At 47.3% G+C, this 23,744-nt stretch overlaps 1 protein-coding gene across 1 annotated transcript; it reads right to left on the reverse strand.

The window, feature by feature from the left end:
• Positions 1–2,227: 2,227 nt before the first annotated feature.
• Positions 2,228–22,818, reverse strand: LOC122543578 (uncharacterized). The gene is made up of 4 exons (XM_087975414.1): positions 22,781–22,818; positions 12,806–13,940; positions 3,331–3,542; positions 2,228–3,231 (listed from the first exon to the last, which is right to left on the reverse strand). The coding sequence occupies exons 2-4, from the start codon at positions 13,737–13,739 to the stop codon at positions 2,368–2,370; spliced, it is 2,010 nt and encodes a 669-aa protein (XP_087831540.1). The 5' UTR covers positions 13,740–13,940; positions 22,781–22,818; the 3' UTR covers positions 2,228–2,367.
• Positions 22,819–23,744: the final 926 nt, after the last annotated feature.

The raw sequence follows: 23,744 nt of genomic DNA on the forward strand, positions 1-23,744 counted from the left end.
GTCCCCAAAATTAATTTTTAAAAATTCATTCATGGGATCTGAGTGTCACTAGCTGGGCACGTGTTTATTGCTCATCCCTAAGTGCCCAGAGGGCAGTTAAGAGTCAACCACATTGCTGTGGGTTTGGAGCCATATGTCGGCCAGACCAGGTAAGGATGGCAGTTTCCTTCCCAAAAGGACATGAGTGAACAAAATGGGTATTCCTAACACTGGTTTTGTGACGATCATCAGACACTTAATTCCAAATTCTTACTGAATTCAACTTCCACCATCTGCCGTGGGGGTATTTGAACCCAGGGCCCCAGAACATTACCAGGGGTCTCTGGATTAACAACCTAGTGATAACACCACTAGGCCATTGCCTCCCCCGTCAGGAGATTCATTCTGGCAGATTAAATGTAACGTGAAGTTGAAAAAGCAGAGTACAGAGGATAACTGTGGAAGTCTAAGGTGCAGAGGGATTTAGGTGTTCTAGAATGAGTCACAAAAAGTTAATGTGCAGGTACAGCATGCAATAGAGAAGGCTAATGGAATGCTATCTTTTGCTACAATGGAAATTGAATGTAGAAGTAAGAATTTTATGCTTCAGTAATGGCAGTAAAGTAAGACGCTCCATCCAGAGCTCACCCACTCTGCCTGTTCATTTCCTCCATTTCTCCCCCTTGTCTGCCCTGCTCGCCCTTCCCTCAGCCTTGAAGACTCAGCCCTGGCCTTTCACTCCCAACCTCCAAAGGAGAGGCAGCGGCCCAGTGCGGAGCATGAATAACAGCCAGCAGTTGGGCCACATGGAGGTCCCCTGTGCAGAGCTCCTGAAGAGAGACAGTGATGTTTGTCTTTGTAACTACTTGTTTCCTCTGACCTATGATGGTGCTGCGTATAGCTGCAATGATTTCTCTATTCTGTAACTAAGGGTTGTACCTAGGTCCTCTGTGCTGTGTGTTGGTGACATTATTTCACCGTAACTAATCTTGGAATGGAAGATGGCACTGGAAGCGGCGACTTATCAACTTTTCACTGCACTCACGTGAGTTTGTGACAATAAAACTGACACAATTCAATACAAGAAGGTCATTCTACCTGAAAGAGGTGAATGGAAACGGTTTCCCAGTTCTTTTCTCGGTCGTGCTGAACACCAGCAGTAAAATGAACTAACCAGGATACAAGCACACTTCAAAGGTTCACAGAAACTCAAAAAGAGATGGACCAGACAGGCTTTTGACCTTCACTCTCTGACATTAACACTTTGGACCAAAGTTGTTAGCCTTTGCTTTTAATTCCATGATACAACTGTTACTTAATCACTCTCACCCTTCAGACCTGACCACTTCCCTCTTTATCCAACAGCATATTCCTACCACTCTCATGCAAAAGCCCCCTGTTTCTCTGGGTGCGTTGACGTGACGGCTGTTGGTGGTCCGAGTTACACAGTCCATAGCAGCACTGCTGCCCAGGAAGCCACGACCTTAGTCTCAGGTCAGAGATCCTGGCCTACAAATGCCCAGTTGGTTGGCCGCAGTTTGGGCTTGGTGACGAATTTTCATCATCTGTACGACTCCCAAGATACGAGATATGGTCCACATCTTCCAGGGGTCCTGCTGTTAATCGACTGGTGGGGTTTTGCTGTGGGAATGGGCTGGAAAAAACCTCAGTCTAACTCTTTTGTTTTGCTTTTTTTCCGGACGATAGATGGAAGGGCCATTGTCTCTCGCGCTTCAGAGGGACAGTCAGCTGGGGCTGAGTTTCTTCGTAAGAATGCATACGCGCAGCATCTGTACACTGAAGCTCCAGTCTACCTATACCTACGTTATATTCATCAAGTTACTGTCATGCAATACAAAATAAGGAGTGCCACGAAGGGTTGACTGAGGATGCTACACCGGGGTTCCATTCCTGCCCGCTGAGGCCGTGTGGAAGATGTGAAGCCGTGAGATTTCGAAGGCCAACAGGAGAGCTTCTGGCCGCTGATATTTCACCTCCGGCACAACCTCACCAGAAACAGAAGCCAGCTGGTTCACCGCCACCCAGCCCACAGGAGACGTCCGGAAACTTTGTAAGTCGAATATGTCTTGTCTGGGTTGAAACTTTATTGCTGGAACAGCACAGCAGGTCAGGCAGCATCCAGGGAACAGGAGATTCTTCAGGAATCGTCAGGAATCCTGAAGAAGGGCCTGTGCCCGAAACTTCGAATCTCCTGTTCCCTGGATGCTGCCTGACCTGCTGTGCTGTTCCAGCAATAAAGTTTCAACTTTGATCTCCAGCATCTGCAGACCTCACTTTCTCCTCGAATCTGTCTTGTCCCAGGCCAGGCAGCGCCGCCGAGTCAAGACGAGCCCCTCGGGTTGGTGGTGGTGGGTGGTGGGGGGGCATTCAGTCGTGAAGCTGACGAGGCGAGGCTCCGCCCGCAGAATCGGAGCACTGCAGCGGGGGGTGCACCGACTCCTTGCCCGTGTGCACCCGCTGGTGCCTCAGCAGCATGGAGGACTCGGCGAAGCCCCGGCCGCACAGCGAGCAGACGAAGGGCTTCACCCCGGCGTGCGCCCGCCGGTGCCTGAGCAGGCTGGACGCCTGGGTGAACCGCTTCTCGCAGACGGGGCACTGGAACGGCCGCTCGCCGGCGTGCGCCCGCCGGTGCCTCAGCAGGTGCGAGCCCTGGGTGAACCGCTCCCCGCACTGCGGGCAGGCGAACGGCCGCTCGCCGGTGTGCACCCGCCGGTGCTTCAGCAGGTCGGAGGACTGGCCGAAGCCCCGGCCGCACTCGCCGCAGGGGTACGGCCGCTCGCCGGTGTGCACCCGCCGGTGCTGCAGCAGGTGCGAGGGCCGCAGGAAGCCGCGCCCGCACTGCGGGCAGGCGAACGGCCTGCCCCCGCGGCGGTGGACCTGCTGGTGGGCCCGCAGGTTGCACCAGCGGGCGAAGCCCTTCCCGCACTGCGGGCAGGCGAACGGCCGCTCGCCGGTGTGCGCCCGCCGGTGGGCCTCCAGCTCCGAGGGGTAACTGAAGCCCCTCCCGCAGTCCCGGCACTCGCACGGCCGCGCCCGGTGGCACCGGTGCCGCCCCAGGTCGCACGACCGGCGGAAGCCCCGGCCGCAGCCGGAGCAGGCGAACGCTTTTTCCGCACGGGGCAGGCTGCGGTTGCCTTCCGCCTCACCGACGGCGATCGGGTCCTGCTGAGCCGGGTGACTCTCGGCCGGGCGGGGGGTCAAGTCCGGGTTCCCCATCTGTGAGTCCTCTCCCTGGGGAAAGGAAACAAAAAAAAAAAAAGAGACAAGCCCATCTTGGTCATTCGTGTCATTTCCAAGCGCCGGTGAGACTCAAGAGCTTCTGCCTCTAACCTGCCTGTTCACTCCTGATGAAATCAGTCTCTTCCCATGACATGTGAGGTGACAACAAGAGAGGGGGGGAGACAGTGATCCTTTCAATATGTAGGCTCTGCACACCGACTCATGCAGCCCGGGCCAACTTATCCACGCTGAGCACACATTTAGGGTCAGGGAGACGTACAAGCGCAGAAGCAAACCCCTCGGTCCAACTCGTCCGTCCTCACCTCATCTGCCGGCGCTTGGCCCGCGTCCCCCCGCAACCCTTTCCTATTTCATATTCCCATCCCGCTGCCTCTCAAACGCTGTGATTGTGCCAGCCTCCGCAGCTTCCTCTGGCAGCTCGTTCCACATGCATGCCCATGATGTCCCGGGAGAGGCAGCGAGTGAGAGAGAGAGAGAGAGCGCTGCATTACTGACAGCCGGTGAATTTCACAAACTGTGGGGGGGGGGGGGGGGACAGGGTGAGGGAAACCGCGGAAGAGAATCTAACCAGGGGCTAACACCGAAGAACCGAAAGAATTCCGGATGCGGTAAATCAGAAATTACCGGTAAAGCTCAGCATGTCTGACAGCATCTGTGGAGAGATATCAGAGCTAACGCTTAGGGTCAGGAATGGTCTGATTTCTCTCCACGAATGCTGCCTAACATATGTAATGTTTGACTTTTCAATTTATTTCTTTATTTTCTACTTTTATATTAAGAAGAATCTGCGGTGCTGAATGTTTTACAACTTATTTCTTTGGTTTTCTATATCTGTACCATAGACTTTGCACTCCGGTACCTTTGTAACTAAGATAGCATTGAGAATGGCGACTTTGTACACTTTTCATTGTGCTCTTGTACCCTGTACTTGAGTACACGTGACAATAAACCTAAATCAAATCAAATCAAATCTTTAGCAACCTCTTGACTTCTAATTTTCTATCTCCTTTAAATCCCAATTTCAGTTCTCCAGAACTTCTCGCCCTTGGCTAACTGAAAGATCTTAGTGTTTTGGACTAGACCAGACCCGCTCAAAATACTTCAAAAAGGTCGCCTCTGCTCTAATTTTCTCTTACTTCAAAGGCAAATATATGAACTGCTGTGTTCCGGATGCGATTTGACAATTTATTTAAACATTATAGTTAAAATACAAACATAAAAAAACTTAGAACAACTTAACTCTAACAGAATAATAGATACAGTAACTATTACTAAATAACTATTCTAATGTAGTAACATCCCCTAAACACACCTCTTTGGCAAAAAGGAAACTTCAGCCACAGATTCTCACATGCAGTTCTCCAATCCAGAAGGGAAAATCATCAGAGCGCGTAGCGCCCAGGAGACATTTACTAAAGCGTCCAACTCTGTTGGGATCCCAACAGCTTCTGGTGTTACTGAAAAAATCAAAATCCAGAAATCCCGAATTGTGAGATTGGCCACACCCATTCAGGCTGTTGAACAAAAACCCAAGGCCTCCCAAGCTGTTTTCTCAACCGGTTTTGGTACACTGCTGAGTGCCTCTGTTTTGCAACCTCTGACCAACAAAAAAAAACACTAGGACAAGATATTGCCACACTCAGTAATATGCTTTTTTTTCCTTGTAAGCTCTCTCAATGTAAATTTGCAGCATTTTAAACAATATTGTGCATCTTGCTAACAGAATCATCACCTCTTTAATATTTACGACTCTTGACCAATGGGGCACCTGTTACCGGCTTGTATGACAATTCTGGGAAAAGCAATGACTGCAGATGCTGGAAACCAGATTCTGGATCAATGGTGCTGGAAGAGCACAGCAGTTCAGGCAGCATCCGAGGAGCTTCAGCAAAAATCGACGTTTCGGGCAAAAGCCCTTCATCAGGAAGGTCAGACCACCTCCCTGGGGCCATTCAGTTTTGAGTCCATCCTAACAACTATTGATAGATTGTTGTATCTAAACAGGGTTCCCTGGAGCAGGGTATGCTCTGAACATAACGACTTTTTTCTTAAAACCTCTCACTGTATCTTCTTGTGGTGCACTGGTAGCATCTCTACCCCGGATACTGGGGTTCAAGTCCCACTTGCTCCAGAATGTGTGTAATAACGTCTGAATAGGTTGATTATGAAAGCATATTAACTTCTTTTAAAGGCACATGCAATTGAAAGCTGTTCACAGAGTAAACTTAAAGATCCACTGGTTAATCCTGACACATTAACTGCACAGAAATTGGACAGATTGGTGCTGCATTCTCTAGAGTATGAAAAGAATGAAAAGTGAGCACTTTGTTGCTTACAAAATCCTTAAAGAGCTCAATCGGGTAGGAGTAGGATGTTTCCCTTGGCTGGCAGATCTGGAACCAAGGGACAGAGTCTCAGAATAAAGCGGGAGTGCTGGGCAAAGCATTTAGGACTGAGACGAAGAGAACTTCTTCACCCAGAGGCTGGCGAATATTTGGTATTCTTCTACCTAACAACAGATCAATTAGTTTCCAGACATTAAAGATCAAGGGATAGGGGGACAGTGCAGGAAAATGTGTGTCAAGGTAGAAGAGCCATCATTGTCTTGTTGAATGGTAGTGCAAATTTGAGGGACTGAATGTGCTGTTTCTGCTGCTACTTCTTACGTTCTGTGCTTGGATAGGTAATGGGGGGGGGGGGGTGTTGCTGTGCGTTGAGATGGTGGCATAGTGGTACTAGCTGTGGAGTAGTAATCCGACGGCCCAGGCTAATGCTTTGGGGACGCAGTTTCGAATCCTGGACTTTAAATTCAGTTAATAAATCTGGAGCCCACCTGGATTCACTAAGGCCCTTTTCCAAATTTGGCCGATATATGACTCTACTCTTTCAAATGAAAGGTGCAAACAGAAAAACCCAAGGACTCCCCCTCCAGCCCTGTCTCCATCAGACACTCTCGGGCCAGCACTGTGAAATACAGTGCAAAGTCCACTCTCCTCTTTCAAAACAGAAACTAAAGCTTCCTTGACTGTGTTAAAATGAAAATTAAGACCCTTTTACAGTGGGAAGAAACAAAAATAAATAAACAAACAAACAAACAATAAATGGTTCTCCCTTGACGTTATTCCCACCCACCACTTTTGGGCAAGGAGCACACGGGCGCCAAAATAAAAATAAACACAAAATCAACGGAAACAAACAAGTAAATAATAAATCATCTCTGCTTTGTCTCCCTCGAACGCTCGCAGGACAGGGACAACAATAGTTTAAAATCCAGAGGACATTCCTCTGTTCATTTCAACTAAAAATAAGACTCCTCTCACACCGGTTCCCATCAAGCACTGACCCCCCCCCCCCCCCCCCCCAATCTGGGACAGGGACAGTATGGGTCTAAAATAAAAAAACTCCTTTGTCTCTTCGAGGGGTTCAAAATCAGAACAAAGGGAAAATAAAACAGCCCTCTTCCCAGAGCACCAAAACTGAAAACAAACACAAACTCAAAAGCCAAAACGGAAACCTACACTGCAGAAAGAGTTAACCATATCAAAATATCATTATCCAGGCCAATAAAACACCTTAGCCCTCTCAGCTACCAGCGGTCTCAAAACGCCTCGACAGTCCTGGTGACCACTACGTGCTTCCTCTCCTGGGACAGCCGGGCACGGACATAGCCTCAAAAGAGAGGCAGACCGTCAGGAGCAACAAGGCCTTCTTTAACCCAGTGCATGGACCTGTAAATGGCCATCTTGGCCAGGTCCAGGAGCAAAACCACAAGGCGGCCCACAGGCTTGTCTCTCCTTCCCTCATTGGGTGCCAATAGATCAGGAGTGTGGGACATGTGACTCTCCCTTAATTGCACTCTGAAATGGCCCAGCAAGTCAGATGAGACCTCCTGAATTGTGGTCTACGATCACAGACAGGAGCTGCTAAAGGCACACTGTGGCCCCCGGATCACAATCTTTTCACAGGACATGGGTATCCCCACTGACCAGATTCGTTGGCCATTTCAGAGATCAGGTTAAAAGTCAACCGCATCGCTGATGGTCCAGAGCCACATATGCACCAGAATATCTGAGAATTGCAGATTTCCTTCCCGAAAAATGAATTTCTACAACAACCTGTTGGGATTTCATGGCTGAGATTAGCCTTCAATTCCAGTTTTGTTATTTTCATGAATTGAATTTGAGCTAGTGTCCACACAGTTGAGCCGAGTCTCTGAATTTCTAGTCCATTGATATTACCATCTCCTCTGTGGATATTAAACTCTGGACCAGTTACAGGAATTATTAACATCCAGGCAGGAATGAGGAACTGCTAGAATGAACTCGGATTATTCCCATATCTGAGTTAACAGTGACAAAAACAATGAAACCAAACCACTGCCATCTCGTGCTACTGTTGCCTTGACATTACGTTAAATGAGCTAATGAATCCTTTCCTCCACACACAGACGCTGAACAGCCTCTCCCCAGTGTGGATTCACTGGTGTAAAAATGAGCTTCCTCATGGCTTGGACCCAGTGCTGCTGTGAGAGAACCTGGACAGCCTTATCTCAATATGAACATGTAAATGGTGCTATATGCAATGCAGCACGATTCAATACACATCACAGAAACAGGCCCTTCCGCCCAACAAGTCTGCGCCAAATCCTAAACCTTACTTAGACCTGCTACCTGTTGCGCAGCTTCTATCCCTCTGTTCGCCTTCCATTCATGCGTCTATCAAGATACGCCTTAAACCTCGCTGATGTGCCTGCTTCCACCATCTCCACTAGCGACCTGATGAAGGTGCAGTGCTCCAAAAGCTTGTAGTTTCAAATAAAACCTGTTGGACTATAATTTGGTGTTGTGTGATTTTTTTCAACTTTGACCACCTCCTCCACTGGCAGTGTGTTCCTGGCACCCAGCCTCTGTGAGAAAATGTTTCCCCCTCTCACCTTGAACCTGTGCCCAAGCTGACCTGTCCAGTCGAGGAAAAAGCCTCTGACTATCCACCCCATTAATGCCTCTCTTGATCTTGTTGACCTCTACCAGGTTATGTCTGTCTTCCCAATGGTATGTTCTGGTTGTGCCCACCAGAACCACCTGTGATACCATGGGTAGATACATTGCCTCCAATCCTTCTTGACATTGGACTGAGTTTCTGATAGCAGTTGGGGAAGGATGCCCACACAAAGTCTTCAGTAGAAGATACACTCAGTCTTAATGAGGACAGTAGGTTTATTACATAGTACTTAATGGCTAGTTACATGACAGCTGAGATACATGACAATCATTTATGAGACTTCAGGATGTATGCAAAAGCGAGTACACATTACTGCGATTGAAATATTCTGCTTAGAAACAATTAACAAGCCAAACAACTTACTGGTGAGTTGGTAGGTGGAGCTTACTAAATGCTGTCAGATAACATTTTCTGGCACCAACTGCATTTTACAACATCTCTGGTTTATTACATTATTTATATGACTATTACAAGTAAGTAAAATTGCTTTATCACTGCCCACATCCACCCCCCACCCCCACTTTCCAACTGGTCAGTGACTAGGTAGGTCGCCCATTTAAGACAGAGATGAGGAGGAATTGTTTTCAGAGGGTAGTGAATTTCTGGCATTCTTTACTGCAGAGGGTAGTAGAGGCTACGACATTAAGGCCGAGCTACTTCTAACCAGTGAGGGTTTCAACGGCTATGGGGCAAAGGCAGGAAAGTCGGGAGTCAAGGGTCATCAGATCAGCCACGATCTCGTTGAATGGCGAAGCAGTCGCGGTGGGCTGAACGGCCTGCTTCCGCTCCGTTGATTGCTACTTGAGGATCAAACATTCCGGTGAAGGTTCACTGGTGGACTGGAAAGTTGGCGGATCTTTGAATTCCTGGATGCTTTTTTTCCCCAGGGAACATACCCTGCCGTTGGATCTTTGTTACCGTTGGAGGATCCTCAAGTTATATCAGAGACCAGAGCTACGTTTCTGAAAATGATCTTTGCTCTGTTGCAGCAAGACATCTGTGATCCATTCACTCTTTTGAATAAAATAGTCATTTCGTTGGGTTCAATGAGAGAGTGTCTGCCATTTTAGACCCCTTCCAAACAGCTGAATTGAGGCCACCACTAGTTCCTGGTCCTTATGGTGTCAAGGATGTCTGCTGAACAGATTTTGAAGATGTATGTGCAGTTGGAAGAAAATTGAATCATTGCACAAAACCCATGAAGTCTGTGGCACCAGCTGACCTCTCGGTCATAAGGCGTGATGGACACCAACATGGTTAATCTTCAAGAATGCATATTTCCTCTTCATTCGAGTGGACATGCTTCCGATACCTATGAAGTCTTCCTTTGTTGAGTAATATTATGTTGATCATTATTTGGTACTTTTCTTTATTTGCCCAAAGGGCAGATAAGAGTCAAGCACGTTGCTGCCAGTCTGGAGTCACGTGTAGGACAGACTAGATAAAGATGGCAGTTTCCTTCCCTAAAGGGCATGACTGAACTAGATGGGTTTCTATGATAATTAGCAATGGATTCATAGTTAATTCCAGATATTTATCGAATTTAAGTTCTACCATCTGCCATTCTAGGATTCGAACCAGAGTCCCCAGAACATCACCTCGGTCTCTGGCTTAACAGTTCAGTGACAATACCACCAGGCCGTCAACTCCCCTGAGCTGTTTGAGCTTCTCTGACTTACAAGAGTGAGGCATGCTCAGAAGTGAGAAGGTTTGGTTTCTGATCATGTGCATCTCTTCCACATAGTTTCGGTCCGTGTATTTTAAGACTGCGCTAAGTATTCCTTCAGCTTTGAGTCGAGTTCTGCTCTACCACAGGGTTCTTTGTCCGATGGTTGCAATTGCACTCTCTTTAGCCAAGTTTTCATTTCAAGGAAAACAGTAAGACTTGCCACCCCCACCACGTCAAGTTTACAAACACGGAAGCAGGAATGGGCCTGCAAACCCTCAAGCCTCCCCCCAATATCCCTTGTTCCCTTCAGGGGAAAGAGCTAGATCTCATTTCTTCTTGAAAGCACAATGTTTTGGCCTCAACTACTTTCTGAGATAGTGAATTCCACAGGCTCACCACTCTCTGGGTGCAGCAATTTCTCCTTATAGAGTCATAGTTATATAGCATGGAAACAGACCCTTTGTCTAACTTATCCACATGACCAGACATCCTAAACTGATCTAGTCCCATTTGCCAGTATTTGGACCATATCTATCTAAACCCTTCCTACTTATCCTTAATCCTTGAACTATGACCCCAGGTTCTGGACTCCTCCATCATCAGGAACACCCTTTCTGCATCTATCCTGTCTGGTCCTGTTAGAATTTTATGCATTGCTTTGGGATTCCTCCCCCCCACCGCCACTTCATTCATCTAAACTTCAGGGAATACAATCCTAACCGACGCAATTTGTCCTCATAAGTCCATCCTGCCATCGCAGGAATCAATTTCACCGCACTGCCCCTGCAACAAGAACATCCTTCCTCAGATAAGGAAACCAGAAACTACACACAAAATTCTAGGTGTGGCCTCATTAAAGCCCTCTGTAACTGTAGCAAGACATCCTTGTTCCTGCGCTCGAATCTTCTCGCTGTGAGTACCAACATACAGTTCGTCTTCTTCACTGCCTGCCACACTTGCATGCTTACTTTCAATGTCTGGTGCACAAGGACACCCAAGTCTTGTTGAAAATCCCCATTGCAAATCACAGCCATTCAAGTAATAATCCACCTTCCTATTTCTTGCTACCAAAGTGGATAACCTCGTATTTTTCCACATAATCCTGAAATTTGCCACATATTTGCCCACAATCACAAGTAACATCTCTGCATCCTGCTCACCTATCCACCCAGCTTTGTGACATTTGCACATTTTGAGATATTACATTTTATCGAAATCATGAACAAATACAGTACTGTGAATAGCTGGGAGCCCTTGGACTGATCCCCTGTGGTACACTGACTAGTCACTGCCTGCCATTCAGAAAAGGGCCCATTTATCCCTACTCTTTGTTTCATGTCTGCTAACTAATTTTCTATCAATTTCAATTCACTACCCTCCATGTTGAACTTCGTTGAGTGCCTTCTCCATGTCCAAATACACCACATCAACTGCCCCCACCATAAACTCTGCTAATTAGATCCTCGAAGAATTCCAATAGATTTGTCGAGCATGATTTGCCTTTTGTAAATCCATGCTGTGTCTGATTCTACCACTCTTTTCTTAGTGCTCTAAAATCCTTGATAACAGACTCTAGAATCTTCCCCACTACCGGTGTCAGACTCACTAGCCTAAAATTCCCTGTTTTCTCTCCACCTGCCTTTTTAAATAGTTGGGTTACATTAGATACTCTCAAAGCTGAAGCAAGTGTTCCAAAGTTGAAAGCGTTTTGGAAGATGACCACCAGTGCTTCTGCTATATTTCGAGCCATTTCCCTTCAGAACCTGGACGCTGATTATCGGGCCCTGGGGATTGGATGGTCTGCATTATCCATGTCATATCTGGTTCAGATGAGTCATCTATCACCCCCAGGAAGGGTTTAGTTGTCACTTCCAAAGATGGCATCTCATCCTGTGGAGATATATGCTCCAATGCAGTGAAGTCCTGGTCTTCTGTCTGTTTTAACTCCCTACAGGGGCTTGCAGTAAGGTGTTCAGCACTTTGTGCTTTACTAGTACTGTGGGCGAAAGGTAGTATTTGACTTTTTACATGCTCTGTGAATGCCCCACTCACATACAATAGTTGCACTGACTCGATAAAGCTGGGCCCTGCTTCAGTTTATACAGTTTCGTTAATCCCATATCTGTAACAGTGAGTTCTAGCATCAAAGGGCTTGAAAATGTCTGAGTTGGTTTTTGTGATGATCTTGGTATTTTTGTACCCTAGAAAGTTATCCAAGTCTGACAAACTTCTTCAACTGGATTGGCTCTGTTTGCTCGTGCTGTATGCGGATCCCACCATTACCTGGTCAGCTCTTTCAAATGTGAAAGAGCTGACCAGGTTGCAACATCTCTGAAAGAAATTGATCAGAAATTCCAATGACAATTCTGTTTCAGTTTAGTTCTGGTGGTATATCTCCATAATCACAAAATTCTTACAACCTATAATGATGATTAATCAACAGATTGTTTTCTTCTATGACATCTTGCTGTTTATTACACTTTATGCAAAGTATTTGTCGAATGCTCTTACAATGTTTAAAAACTACCTGTCTCTTCTTTTAAATTCTGTTGTTTTAAGATACGATCTGCTATTGGATCTACCCAGTAAAGAAGTGTGTTCACTTGTTCTTCTCTGGGCTTCTTCTGTAATGTGGAACCAATTCCATACCGAATCCATCGTTTCGCTCACACATAATCCAGTCCAATTCTGACTCTGTGGTACTTATGATCTTAAATTTGCTTGGGAACTGTAAAATCTTTCTCAATTGTCCCCATGTTTAACTGCTGTTGCTTCTCTGATTTCAATGATTTGCTTGAAGCCTGTTGTGGGATTTTGTTTCGGTTTGCGGACGCAGTTGGTTGAGCTGTTCGGGGTTTAGAACGTTCAGCCTATCCCGTGTTAGTTTAGCACCTTAGGTACTAACTTCCTTGCACAACAGATGGGACTCCAGTTCCTCAGAGCTTTGAATGCACTTCCCGCTGTCTGGGCTATTGCTCGGTCTCTCCACGGTGTGTATTTGCCGGTGTCTCAATAGGTGGGATGAAGTAGTGAATCCCTTCCCACACTGGGAACAGCAGAACGGTCTCTCCCCCGTGTGAACTCGCTGGTGTCTCAGTAGATGCGATGAAGTAGTGAATCCCTTGCCACATTGGGAGCAGGTGAACGGCCTCTCCCCGGTATGGACCCGCCGGTGTCTCAGCAGGTGGAATGAGCTGGTGAACCCCTTCCCACATTCCGTGCAGGTGAACGGCCTCTCCCCGGTGTGAATCCGCTGGTGCCTTAGCAGGGTGGAAGACTGGGTGAATCCCTTCCCGCACTCGGAGCAGGTGAACGGCCTCTCCCCGGTGTGAACCTGCTGGTGCCGGAGCAGGTGGCACGAGTCAATAAAGCCCTTCCCGCACTCGGAGCAGGTGAACGGCCTCTCGCCGGTGTGGATGCGCTGGTGCACGACGAGGCTGTCGGAGTGCCGGAACCTCTTCCCACAGTCGGCGCAGCGGAAGGGCTTCTCCTCGGTGTGAATCCGCTGGTGGATCAGCAGGCTGGACGGGAACCGGAAGCTCATCTCACAGGAGACGCAGCTGAAGGGCTTCTCCTCAGTGTGAACCCGCTGGTGCGTCAACAGGTTGGACGAATAAATGAAGCCCTTCCCGCACACGGAGCAGATGAAGGGCCTCTCCCCTGTGTGAGCGCGCTGGTGTAATTCCAGGTTGGAGGACTGAGTGAATCCCTTCCCACACACGGAGCAGGTGAAGGGTCTCTCTCCGGTGTGAGTACGTCGATGAATTTCCAGCTTCGACGGGCATGGGAATGTCTTCTCACAGTCTCCGCATTTCCACGGTTTCTCCATGGTAAGAGTATCTTTTCTTGTTTCAGGTTGTTGAAGCCTCGTCCACAGACAGGACACAAGTGCAGCTTTCCCCTCTGTGAACAGTGGAATTTTTATTCAAGCTGTGTAACTGGTTAAGTCTCTTTCCACTGTCAGTGCACTGAAACACGATCACTTTGCTGTGCGTGTGACTCGGTGCTTTCCCAGTAACACTGACGTTTCCTACAGACAGAACAGACAAACATATTTTCCTCCATATTCAAAGGCGGGTGATATTCCGTGCTAACGATTTGAATCACTGCCAGATCTTAATGTGATGCTTACTTTAAGTTACCCTTCTGCAAATCCTCCCCTTGTATTTTCCTGTAAATGGAGACTGCAACAGTAGGAGAGAAATTCAGGATAGACAGTGCTCGCTTCGAAGGAACATTCCTTTCTCTCCTGCTTCCTAAATCTGTCATTCCCTGTCCCACAAACTCTCCTCTTCTCTCGGGCTGAAATCCAAATACAGTGCACCATCTCTTCCTTCAGTCCCAGTTTTGCTCCTCTCTCTCTGCTACGTTCACTTCACCCAGCACCTCAACGTCAATAAGTCAATCATTTTCTCTCCTGCTCATATGGGCCTGGAGCCTCTCTACTGTGTCACTGCAGTGCTGCAGGTAGAGTGGGTAAGAAGGAAGCTGAGAAAGTGTATACAGTTATCAGTAGGTAGCGAAAGTGTTAACATGATTAGATGAGAATCCCTACAGTGTGGAAACAGGCCCAACAGGTCCACACCGACCCTCCAAAGAGTAACCCACCGAGGTCCATTTCCCTCTGACTAATGTGCCTAACACTATGGGCAATTTAGATTAGATTAGATTCCCTACAGTGTGGAAACAGGCCCTTCAGCCCAACCAGTTCACACCGAACCTCCGAAGAGTAACCCACCCTGACCCATTTCCCTCCAACTAATGCACCTAACACTACGGGCAATTTAGCATGGCCAATTCACCTGACCTGCACATCTTTGGACTGTGGGAGGAAACCGGAGCACCCAGAGGAAACCCACGCAGACACAGGGAGAATGTGCAAACTCCACGCAGACAGTTAATCAAACCTGGGGCCCTGGTGCTGTGAGGCAGCAATGCTAACCACTGAGCCACCATGCAGCATGGACAATTCACCTAACCTGCACATGTTTGGACTGTGGGAAGAAACCCATGCTGACACAGGGAGAACGTGCAAACTCCACACAGACAGTAGTCCGGGTCCCTGGTGCTGTGAGGCTGTAGTGCTAACCACAGAGCCACCACGCTGCCCATAGTTTAGGGTTACTTGACAAAAGACTCAGCTGGCACGAGTTGGACCAGATAAGAACTTGCAATTAACAATGAGGCAAGGGTAGTGGGTTAACGAGGTGAAAAGCATCCATTGTGTATTGCCAATTAACAAGGTGAAGAACATCCATTGCATAATGCCAGATGGCTTAATCTTTTCTGTTGATGCTCATCGGATTGTAACGGTTAATATAGATATTACGTCATTTGGATGGTGCTCCCTGTAAGTGACTATATAATTCATTACAAATCTGCTGTTCGAGAGAAGACCAAGAACTCATGTCTCTGTGTACATGGGCAATCGTTCTGTCTCTCCAGGGCCCAGAATATAGACGAAGGAGGTAAAGCAAGACTGTCTCTGAGTGTTTGCTTCGACTGATACGGGGATAGGAAAATGGGACGACAAAGGCAAACAAAATTTTGGCATCTACTGGTAAAGAAATGGAGTATAAAAGTAGGGCAGTGTTGCTGCAACTATACAAGGCATTAGTGAGACAGCACCTGGAGTATCGCATACAATGTTAGTCTGCTTACTTGAGGAGGAATGTAGTTGTATTGGAGGCAGTTCACCAGGTTGATTCCAGCCATGAGGGGTTTGTCTTCTGAAGAGATGTTAAGGAGTTTAGGCCGATACACTCTGGAGTTTAGAAGAATGAGGGGAGACCTAATTGAGGCACACAGGATGCTAAGAGGGATTGACAAATTGAACGTAGCACAGACATTTCATTATGTGGGGCAATCTGGAATGAGATATCCCATATTTAGCAGAAGGGGAGGCATTCTTAAAACAGAGTCTTACAGCACGGAAACAGACCCTTCTGTCTAACTAGTCCACCGCCAGCCATGCCCTTAAACTAAACAAGTCCTACCTGTGTGCGCTTGGCCCATATCCATCCAAACATTTCTTATTCTTATCCAAATGTCTTTTAAACACTGTAACTGTACCTGTACCTGCACCCACCACTTCCACACACACACTGTGTAAAATCAGTTGCCCCTCAGGTCCTTTTCAAACCTTTCCCCTCTCAACTTAAAAATAATCCCCCCTCCTCTTGAAATCCCTCACCCGTGGGATAAGACACCAGCCATTCACCTTATCTACACGCCTCATGATTTGAAAAACCTCTAAGGTCGCCACTCAACCTCTTGCTCTCCGGTGAAAAAAGGCCAAAGCTATTCAGCCTCTGCTTAGAACTCAAACCCTCCATTCCCTGCAACATCCTGGTAATTTCTTTCTGAACCCTTTCCAATTTAACAGCATCCTTCCTACAGCGGGTGATGAGAACTGGACACAGTACTCCAGAAGAGGCCTCACTAACGTCCCAACTCCTATTCTCAAAGGTCTGAGCAATGAAGGTCAGCGTGCTAAATGCCTTTTTAGCCAACATGTCCACTGATGATGCAAACCTCAAAGAACGATATATCCGAACCCCTAGGTCTCTCTATTGTACAGCACTACCCAAGACCCGACTTTTAATTGTATAAGTCCTGTCCTTGTTTGTACTACCAAAAGGTGAGTGAATCTGTGGAACAGACTCCCACGGAGTGCAGTGGACGCTGGGACATGGAGTAAATTCCAGGCATGGTGGCTCAGTGGTTAGCACTGCTACCTCACAGCGCCAGGAAGCAGGGTTCGATTCCCGCCTCTTAACCTTACCATAAGTCTCCAGCAATGAATAGAGTGGGTTCTTTCTTGATTATATGTTTTATTGAAATCTGTCTCTTGACTAAATTTTAAAATTTTAAACCATGAGAACTAAGTTAGCCTGGAGCATTTTTTTTTGGGAGCAATAAGATGGTGCTATTTTCTGGGTCTGTAGATTGTGAAGGGGCAAAGATGGCTTTTAGTAGAGTGATATGCTCTTCTTGTCAGGTGTGGGAGTTTAGGAAGAGTTTACATGTTACTGAGGATTATGTCTGCAGGAAGTGTCTTTGGTTGCGAATCCTATCAGATCAAATGGATCCGTTGGAGCAACAGTTGAGGCAATGAGGAATTTACAAGAGCCAGGGGTTGTGATGGATGGCAGTTATAGGAAGGGAGAAAAGCCGCAGATACAGTCCGATAGATGGGTTAACTCCAGGAAAGGTAGGAGAGATAGGTAGGTAGTGCAGGAGTCTTCTGTGGCTATCCCCATTTCAAACAAGTATGCTGTTTTGAAACATTTAGGGGTGATGGACTCTCAGGGGAATATAGCATGAACAGTCAAGTTTCTGGTATTGAGACAGGCTCTAATGTAATGAGGGGTACCTCAGGTTCCAAGCAATCAATTGTGTTTGGGGACTGTCTAGTCAGAGGCACAGACAGTCATTTCTGTGGCCAGCAGTGAAAAATCAGAATAGTATGTTGCCTCCCTGGTGCCAGGATCAAGGATGTCTCAGAGAGCGTGTAGAATGTTCTCAAAGGGGAGAGGGACCAGCAGGAGGTTATTGTACACATTGGAACCAACAACATAGGAAGGGAAAAGGATGAGATTCTGAAGGGAGAATATGGAAAGTTAGTCAGGAAATTAAAAAGGAAGTCCTTGAAGATAGTAATATCTGAATTACTCACAGTGCTATCAGCTAGTGAAGGTAGGAATAGGAGGATAGAGCAAATGAATGCATGGCTGAGGAGCTGGTGTATCTGAGAAGGATTCATATTTTTGGATCTTTGAGATCTCTTCTGGGATAGAAGTGACCTGTACAAGGATGGATTGCACTTGAATTTGAAGCGACTAATATACTGACAGGGAGATTTGCTAGAGCTGCTCAGGAGAATTTAAACTGGTAAGATGGGTTGGGGGGAGGGGGGGACCCAGGGAGACAGTGAGGAAAGAGATCAATCTGAAACTGGTATCGTTGGGAAAAGGAGCCACTCAAACACTCAGAGCAAGCAGGGACAAAGCAGAGAACAAGGTAGGACTAATAAATTAAACTGCATATACTTCAATGCAAGAGGCCTAACAGGGAAGACAGATGAACTCAGGGCATGATTAGGAATATCGGACTTGGATATCATAGCAATTACAGAAGCATGGCTCAGGGACGGACAGGACTGGCAGCTTCATGTTCCATTTACAAATGCTATAGGAAGGATAGGAAGGGGGACAAGAGAGGGGGGAGAGTGGCGTTTTGATAAGGGATAACATTATTGCTGTAATTCAGGAGGATATTCCTGGGAATCCATCCAGGGATGTTATTTGGGTGGAACTGAGAAATAAGAAAGTGTTGATCAACTTATTGGGATTGCATTATAGACAGCCTAATAGTCAGTGGGAAATTGGGAAACAAATTTGTAAGGAGATTTCAGTTATCTGTAAGAATAATAGGGTGGTTAGGTCGGGGATTTTAACTTCCCAAACATAGACTGGGACTGTCATAGTGTTAAGGTGTTAGTGTTAGATGGAAAGGAATTTGTTCGGTGTGTACAAGAAAATTTTCTGATTCAGTATGTGAATGTACAAAGGAACCTCAATTGTCTGAATACGAATTATCCGAAGGAGATCGTGAGATCCCGATAGAAACATTACATCAACGACAAGTTTCCAGCAGTGATTGCATCTTTTGTTTAAAGTGATTAAACAGGCAAAGTCTCCAAATGACTAACCTCACGCCCTCTCTCTCTCCCCATACTTTCCCTGGAGTTCTACAGAGGGGTGTACCTAAACCCCCCTGTCTCCAGGTAATCTCTCTAAAATTGTCCTGTACAGGGCAGAGGTGGAACCTGTCAAAAGATTGCAATAAAATGTTGTGTATGTGGCTGTGGCTCTGTGTGTGTGTGTGTGTGTGTGTGTGTGTGTGTGTGTGTGTGTGCTATTTGGAGACTTACCTCACAAAGGCAGCTGCAGCAGCAGCAGTCTTGTTGTTGGTGTACAGTCCGGCTGCCCCGGAGAGGGGCCGGGGGTGGGGAGGAGCGGGAGGGCGAGTAGGGGAGCAGTTGGGGGCCGGGGTTGGAGAATAGGCGAGGGGGCAGCTGGGGGCAGGCGGGCGGGGGGGGGGGGGGTGTTGGATGGGGTTCGGGGGGTGGGCGGGGAAGGTGTTGCGGGGTTGGGTGGGCGGGGGTGGTGTTGGACAGGGACAGGTGGGGGGGAGGGCTGGGTGGGGGGGCGGCAGCGTTGAACCGGGGCGGGGGGGGTCAGGGGCTCGCACGCAGTGTGCTGCTGCAGTCTCCTGCTGCAGTCTCCTGAATGGGGGGCAGACGTTAAAAGCACCGGGCCCCAGAGGAAAGGCATTTAATCAATTAACTATATAATCGATTATCCAAATGAAAAAGTGCCCGCCCATCTCGTTCAGATAATCAAGGTTCCCTGTACCTACTAGAGAAGATGCAAACTCTTAGCAAATAAGGCAGGGCAGGTGACTGAGGTGTCAGTGGGGGAGCACTGTGGGGATAGCAACCATAATTCTATTAGGTTTAAGATAGTGATGAAAAACAAGAGACCGGATCGAAATATTGAACTTCTAAATTGGAGGAAGGCTAATTTTGACAGTGTTAGGCAAGAGCTTTCAAAAGCTGATTGGGGGCAGATGTTCGTGGGTAAAGGGATGGCTGGAAAATGGGAAGCCTTCAGAAATGAGATGACAAGAGTCCAGAGACAATATATTCCTGTTAGGGTGAAAGGGAAGGCTGGAGTGTGTAGGGAATGCTTGATGACAAGAGAAATTGAGGGTTTGGTTAAGAAAAAGGTATAGACAGGAGAGATTAAGTGAATCCTCAGAAAGGTATAAAGGCAGTTGGAGTATACTTAATAGAGAAATCAGGAGGGCAAATAGGGGGACAAGAGATAGCTTTGGTAAATAGGGTTAAGGAGAATCCAAAGGGATTTTATAAATACATTAAGAACAAAAGGGTAACTAGGGAGAGAATAGGGCCCCCCAAAGATCAGCAAGGCAGCTGATGTGTGAAGCTGCAGAAGATGGTGGAGATACTAAATGATCAGTTTTTACTGCGGAGAAGGCTATGGAAGATATAAAATGCAGGGAAATAGATGGTGACATCTTGAAAAATGTCCATATTACAGAGGTGGTGGTGCTGGATATCTCCAAACGCACAATCACGATAAATCCCCAGGACCCTGATCAGGTGTACCCTAGAAATCTGTGGGAAGCTAGGGAAATGATTACTGGGCCCTTTGCTGAGATACTTGGATCATTAATAGTCATAGGTGAGGTGCTGGAAGACTGGTGGTTGGCTAACGTGGTGCCACTGTTTAAAAAAGGTGGTAAGGAAAAGTGAGGGAACAATAGACTGGTGAGCCTGACATCAGTGGTAAGCAAGTTGTTGGAGGGAATCCTGAGGGACAGGATTTACATGTATTTGGAAAGGCAAGGACTGATTAGGGATAGTCAGCATGGCTTTGTGCGTGGGATATTGTGTCCCACAAACTTGATTGAGTTTTTTGAAGCAGTAACGAAGAGAATTGATGAGGGCAGTGTGGTGGATGTGATCTATCTGGACTTCAGTAAGGCGTTCGACCAGGTTCCCCATGGGAGACTGGTTAGCAAGGTTAGATCTCAGGGAGAACGAGCCATTTGGTTACAGAACTAGCTCAAAGATGGAAGACAGAGGGTGGTGGTGGAGGGTTGTTTTCCAGACTGGAGGCCGGTGACCAGTGGAGTGCCACAAGGATCAGTACTGGGTCCGCCACTTTTTGTCATTTTTGTATGATTTGGATGTGAACAGAGGAGGTATAGTTAATAGGTTTGCAGATGACACCAAAATCGGAGGTTACCTCAGTGTACAATGGGATCTTGATCAGATGGGCCAATGGGTTGAGGAATGGGAGACTGAGTTTAATTTAGACAAATGTGAGGTGCTATGTTATGGAAAAGCATATTAGAGCAGGACTTATACAGTTCATGATAAGGTCCTGAGGAGTGTTGCTGAACAAAGAAACTTTGGAGTGTGGGTTCATAGCTCCTTGAAAGTAGACTCATGGGTAGATACAATAGTGAAGAAGGCTTTTGATTTGTTTTCCTTTATTGGTCAGAGTATTGAGTATAGGAGTTGGGAGGTCATGTTGCCTCATGGACCAAACCACTTGCAATTCTGGTCTCCTTCCTATCGGAAAGATGTTGTGAAACTTGAAAGGGCTCAGAAAAGATTTCCAAGGATGTTGCCAGGGTTGGAGGGTTTGAGCTATAGGGAGAGGCTGAATAGGCTGGGGCTGTTTTCCCTGAAGCATCGGAGACTGAGGGGTGACATTATAGTAGTTTATAAAGTCATGAGGAACATGGATAGGATAAATAGACAAAGTCTTTGCCCCGGAGTGGGGGCATCCAGAAGGACACAACATAGGTTTAGAGTGAGAAGAGAAAGATATAAAAGGGACCTAAGGGGCAACATTTTCACACAAACGATGCTGCATGTATGGAATGAGCTGCCAGAGGAAGTGGTGGAAGCTGGTACAATTGCACCATTTAAAAGGCATATGAACAGGATGGGTATATGAACAGGAAGGGTTTAGGGGCATATGGGCCAAGTGCTGGCAAATGGGATTCGATTAGGTTAGAATATCTGGCCGGCATGGACCGAAGGGTCTGTTTCCATGCTGTACATCTTTCTGCCTCTATGAGCCCTGTGTGGAGTTTGCACATTCTTCCCTCCACCCCCACCCACCGACGTGTCTGTGTGGGTTTCCTCCGGGTGCTCCAGTTTCCTCCCAAAATCCAAAGGCACGCAGGTATGGATGCATTGGCCATTGCTAAATTGCCTGGTACTCCCCTGGGATGTGCAGGCCCAGGGGGCATTAGGTGGAGCGTGGGCAGTAGGAGGCTGTTCGGTGCGTTGGGGTGGGCTCGATGGGCCCGAATGGCTTGCCTCCATCCACACGATGGGAATTCTATGAGGAGGTGGAGAGACTTTTAATCAGCAATAGGTTGGCGGGTTTATGGAAAGTGGGCGTTGAGGGTGAGGTGAGTTGAGCCGTGACTGTATTGAATGGTGGGGGTGGGGGGCACCACAGGGAGCGGAGTCCTTTATTTCCCCCTGCAACTCCATTATGACTTAATCCCTGCCCTTCCCTTCCCTTCACTTCACTTTTTTTTTGACCACACAGCATTTCCCTTTGATGGGGAGGGCACTGCCTGTCACTGGCCCACTTGATGAAGGGCTTTTGCCCGAAATATCGATTCTCCTGCTCCTCGGATGCTGTGCTTTTCCAGCACCTACTCTGATCTGAACACATTGGCCACTTGGGTGTTTGCTCTCTTGCTGGTGGTGGGAATTGAATAAAGATTTGTAGACCTGTCGTCTTTAACTGCACGCACACAACGTGGGCGCTGGGAAAAAATATAATATTATATATATATATATATATATATGTTTAAAAATATAATATTATATATATATTTGTTTAAAAATATAATATTTTATATATATATATTCAATCCTGGTCATGTTTGTTTTGTGCTCATAAATATGAGCACAAAACAAACATGACCAGGATTGAATGGTGGGGCAGGCTCGAGGGGCTGAATGGTCTCCTCTCCTTGATTGACGTCACTCCCCAGACCTCGGCGCATGCGCACACATCCGCCGCCCCACCGCGCGCGGCAACAAAATGGCGCCGGTAACCGCCGGATCCGGTCACCGGGAACGGAGATGGGGAGGGGACGGGAGAGAGAGAAAAACAAAAATCCTCGGAGAGGCAAAGGCGAGCACCGCGGATCTAATATTCGGCGCTTGAAGCCTGCACCGGGCGTTAACGGACCCTTTCCCCCCCACCCCCACCGGCCTGTTATTCGGCTTCCGCTGCCACTCACCAGCCGCACAGACACTAACAAACGATTCGCCGTCGCCATCGCCATCGCCCGGTCTGCGCATGCCCGGCGCCACCCCTCTTCTCCCTCCCTCCCTTCTTTCCCGGCGTCGCGCATGCGTACGGGCACCCGCTGCCGAGCATGCAGGGCTTTCCCCGCCGCGGGGCACGACGGGTAGTAGACCCGCCATCTCACGCCTCCGCCTCCATTTTTGACCATCCTTTCTGTGTGTGTGGAGGAGATTACACCGGTAGCGCAGTCTGAGGAACAAAATGAGAGGCTGCAGCGTCCAGATTTATACGTGGATATGTGTGTGCAATGAGCATCATACACAAAGTGTCAGACACTTTACCTCGATTTATTTTAGCCACGTTACAAGGGTTTTACGCACGCAAAGACTTCAGCTTGCAGGACAAGTTTAAAATGTTAGACAAAATCAGAAATTGCTCGAGGAACTCAGCAAGTCTGATAGCATCTGTGGCGAGAAAGCAGGGTGAACGCTTCGGGTCCAGTGACCCTTCTTCAGAACTATGTTATCTCGGCAGGTATTAAAATATTTAAAATCAGAAATTCACCCAAAATGTTAACTCCACTTGCCCTTTAACAGATGCTGCTGAGTTCTCCCAGCAATTTCTGATTTTGTTTCAGATCTCCAGCATTCACGGATCTGTGGGGTTGGTTATAAGTTTAAAATAGTGTTTGGACCCATTACCCTACACTTGTGAAGCAAACTGGTAAATCATTGCTTTGGCTGCGGTAAGAATATTGTTCCAGGTTTATGGTATCATACACCAAGGAAGGATGTCAAAGTCAAAGGGATGGTTGAGAAAAGGCTCAGTGAGTGGGTCAAAATTTTCCAACACAAAGGAAGTCAATCAGTCCATTATGCCTTTGCCAGGTCTCACCCCTCAAAATACCCGAACATAAGTACATAAAGTAGGGTTAGAAGCTACAAGCATAAATAGCT

The sequence above is a fragment of the Chiloscyllium plagiosum genome, unplaced genomic scaffold (genome assembly GCF_037043375.1).
Source record: "Chiloscyllium plagiosum isolate Xiang-an unplaced genomic scaffold, Cpla_swu_hap1 HiC_scaffold_27, whole genome shotgun sequence".
Taxonomy (NCBI): Eukaryota; Metazoa; Chordata; class Chondrichthyes; order Orectolobiformes; family Hemiscylliidae; genus Chiloscyllium; species Chiloscyllium plagiosum.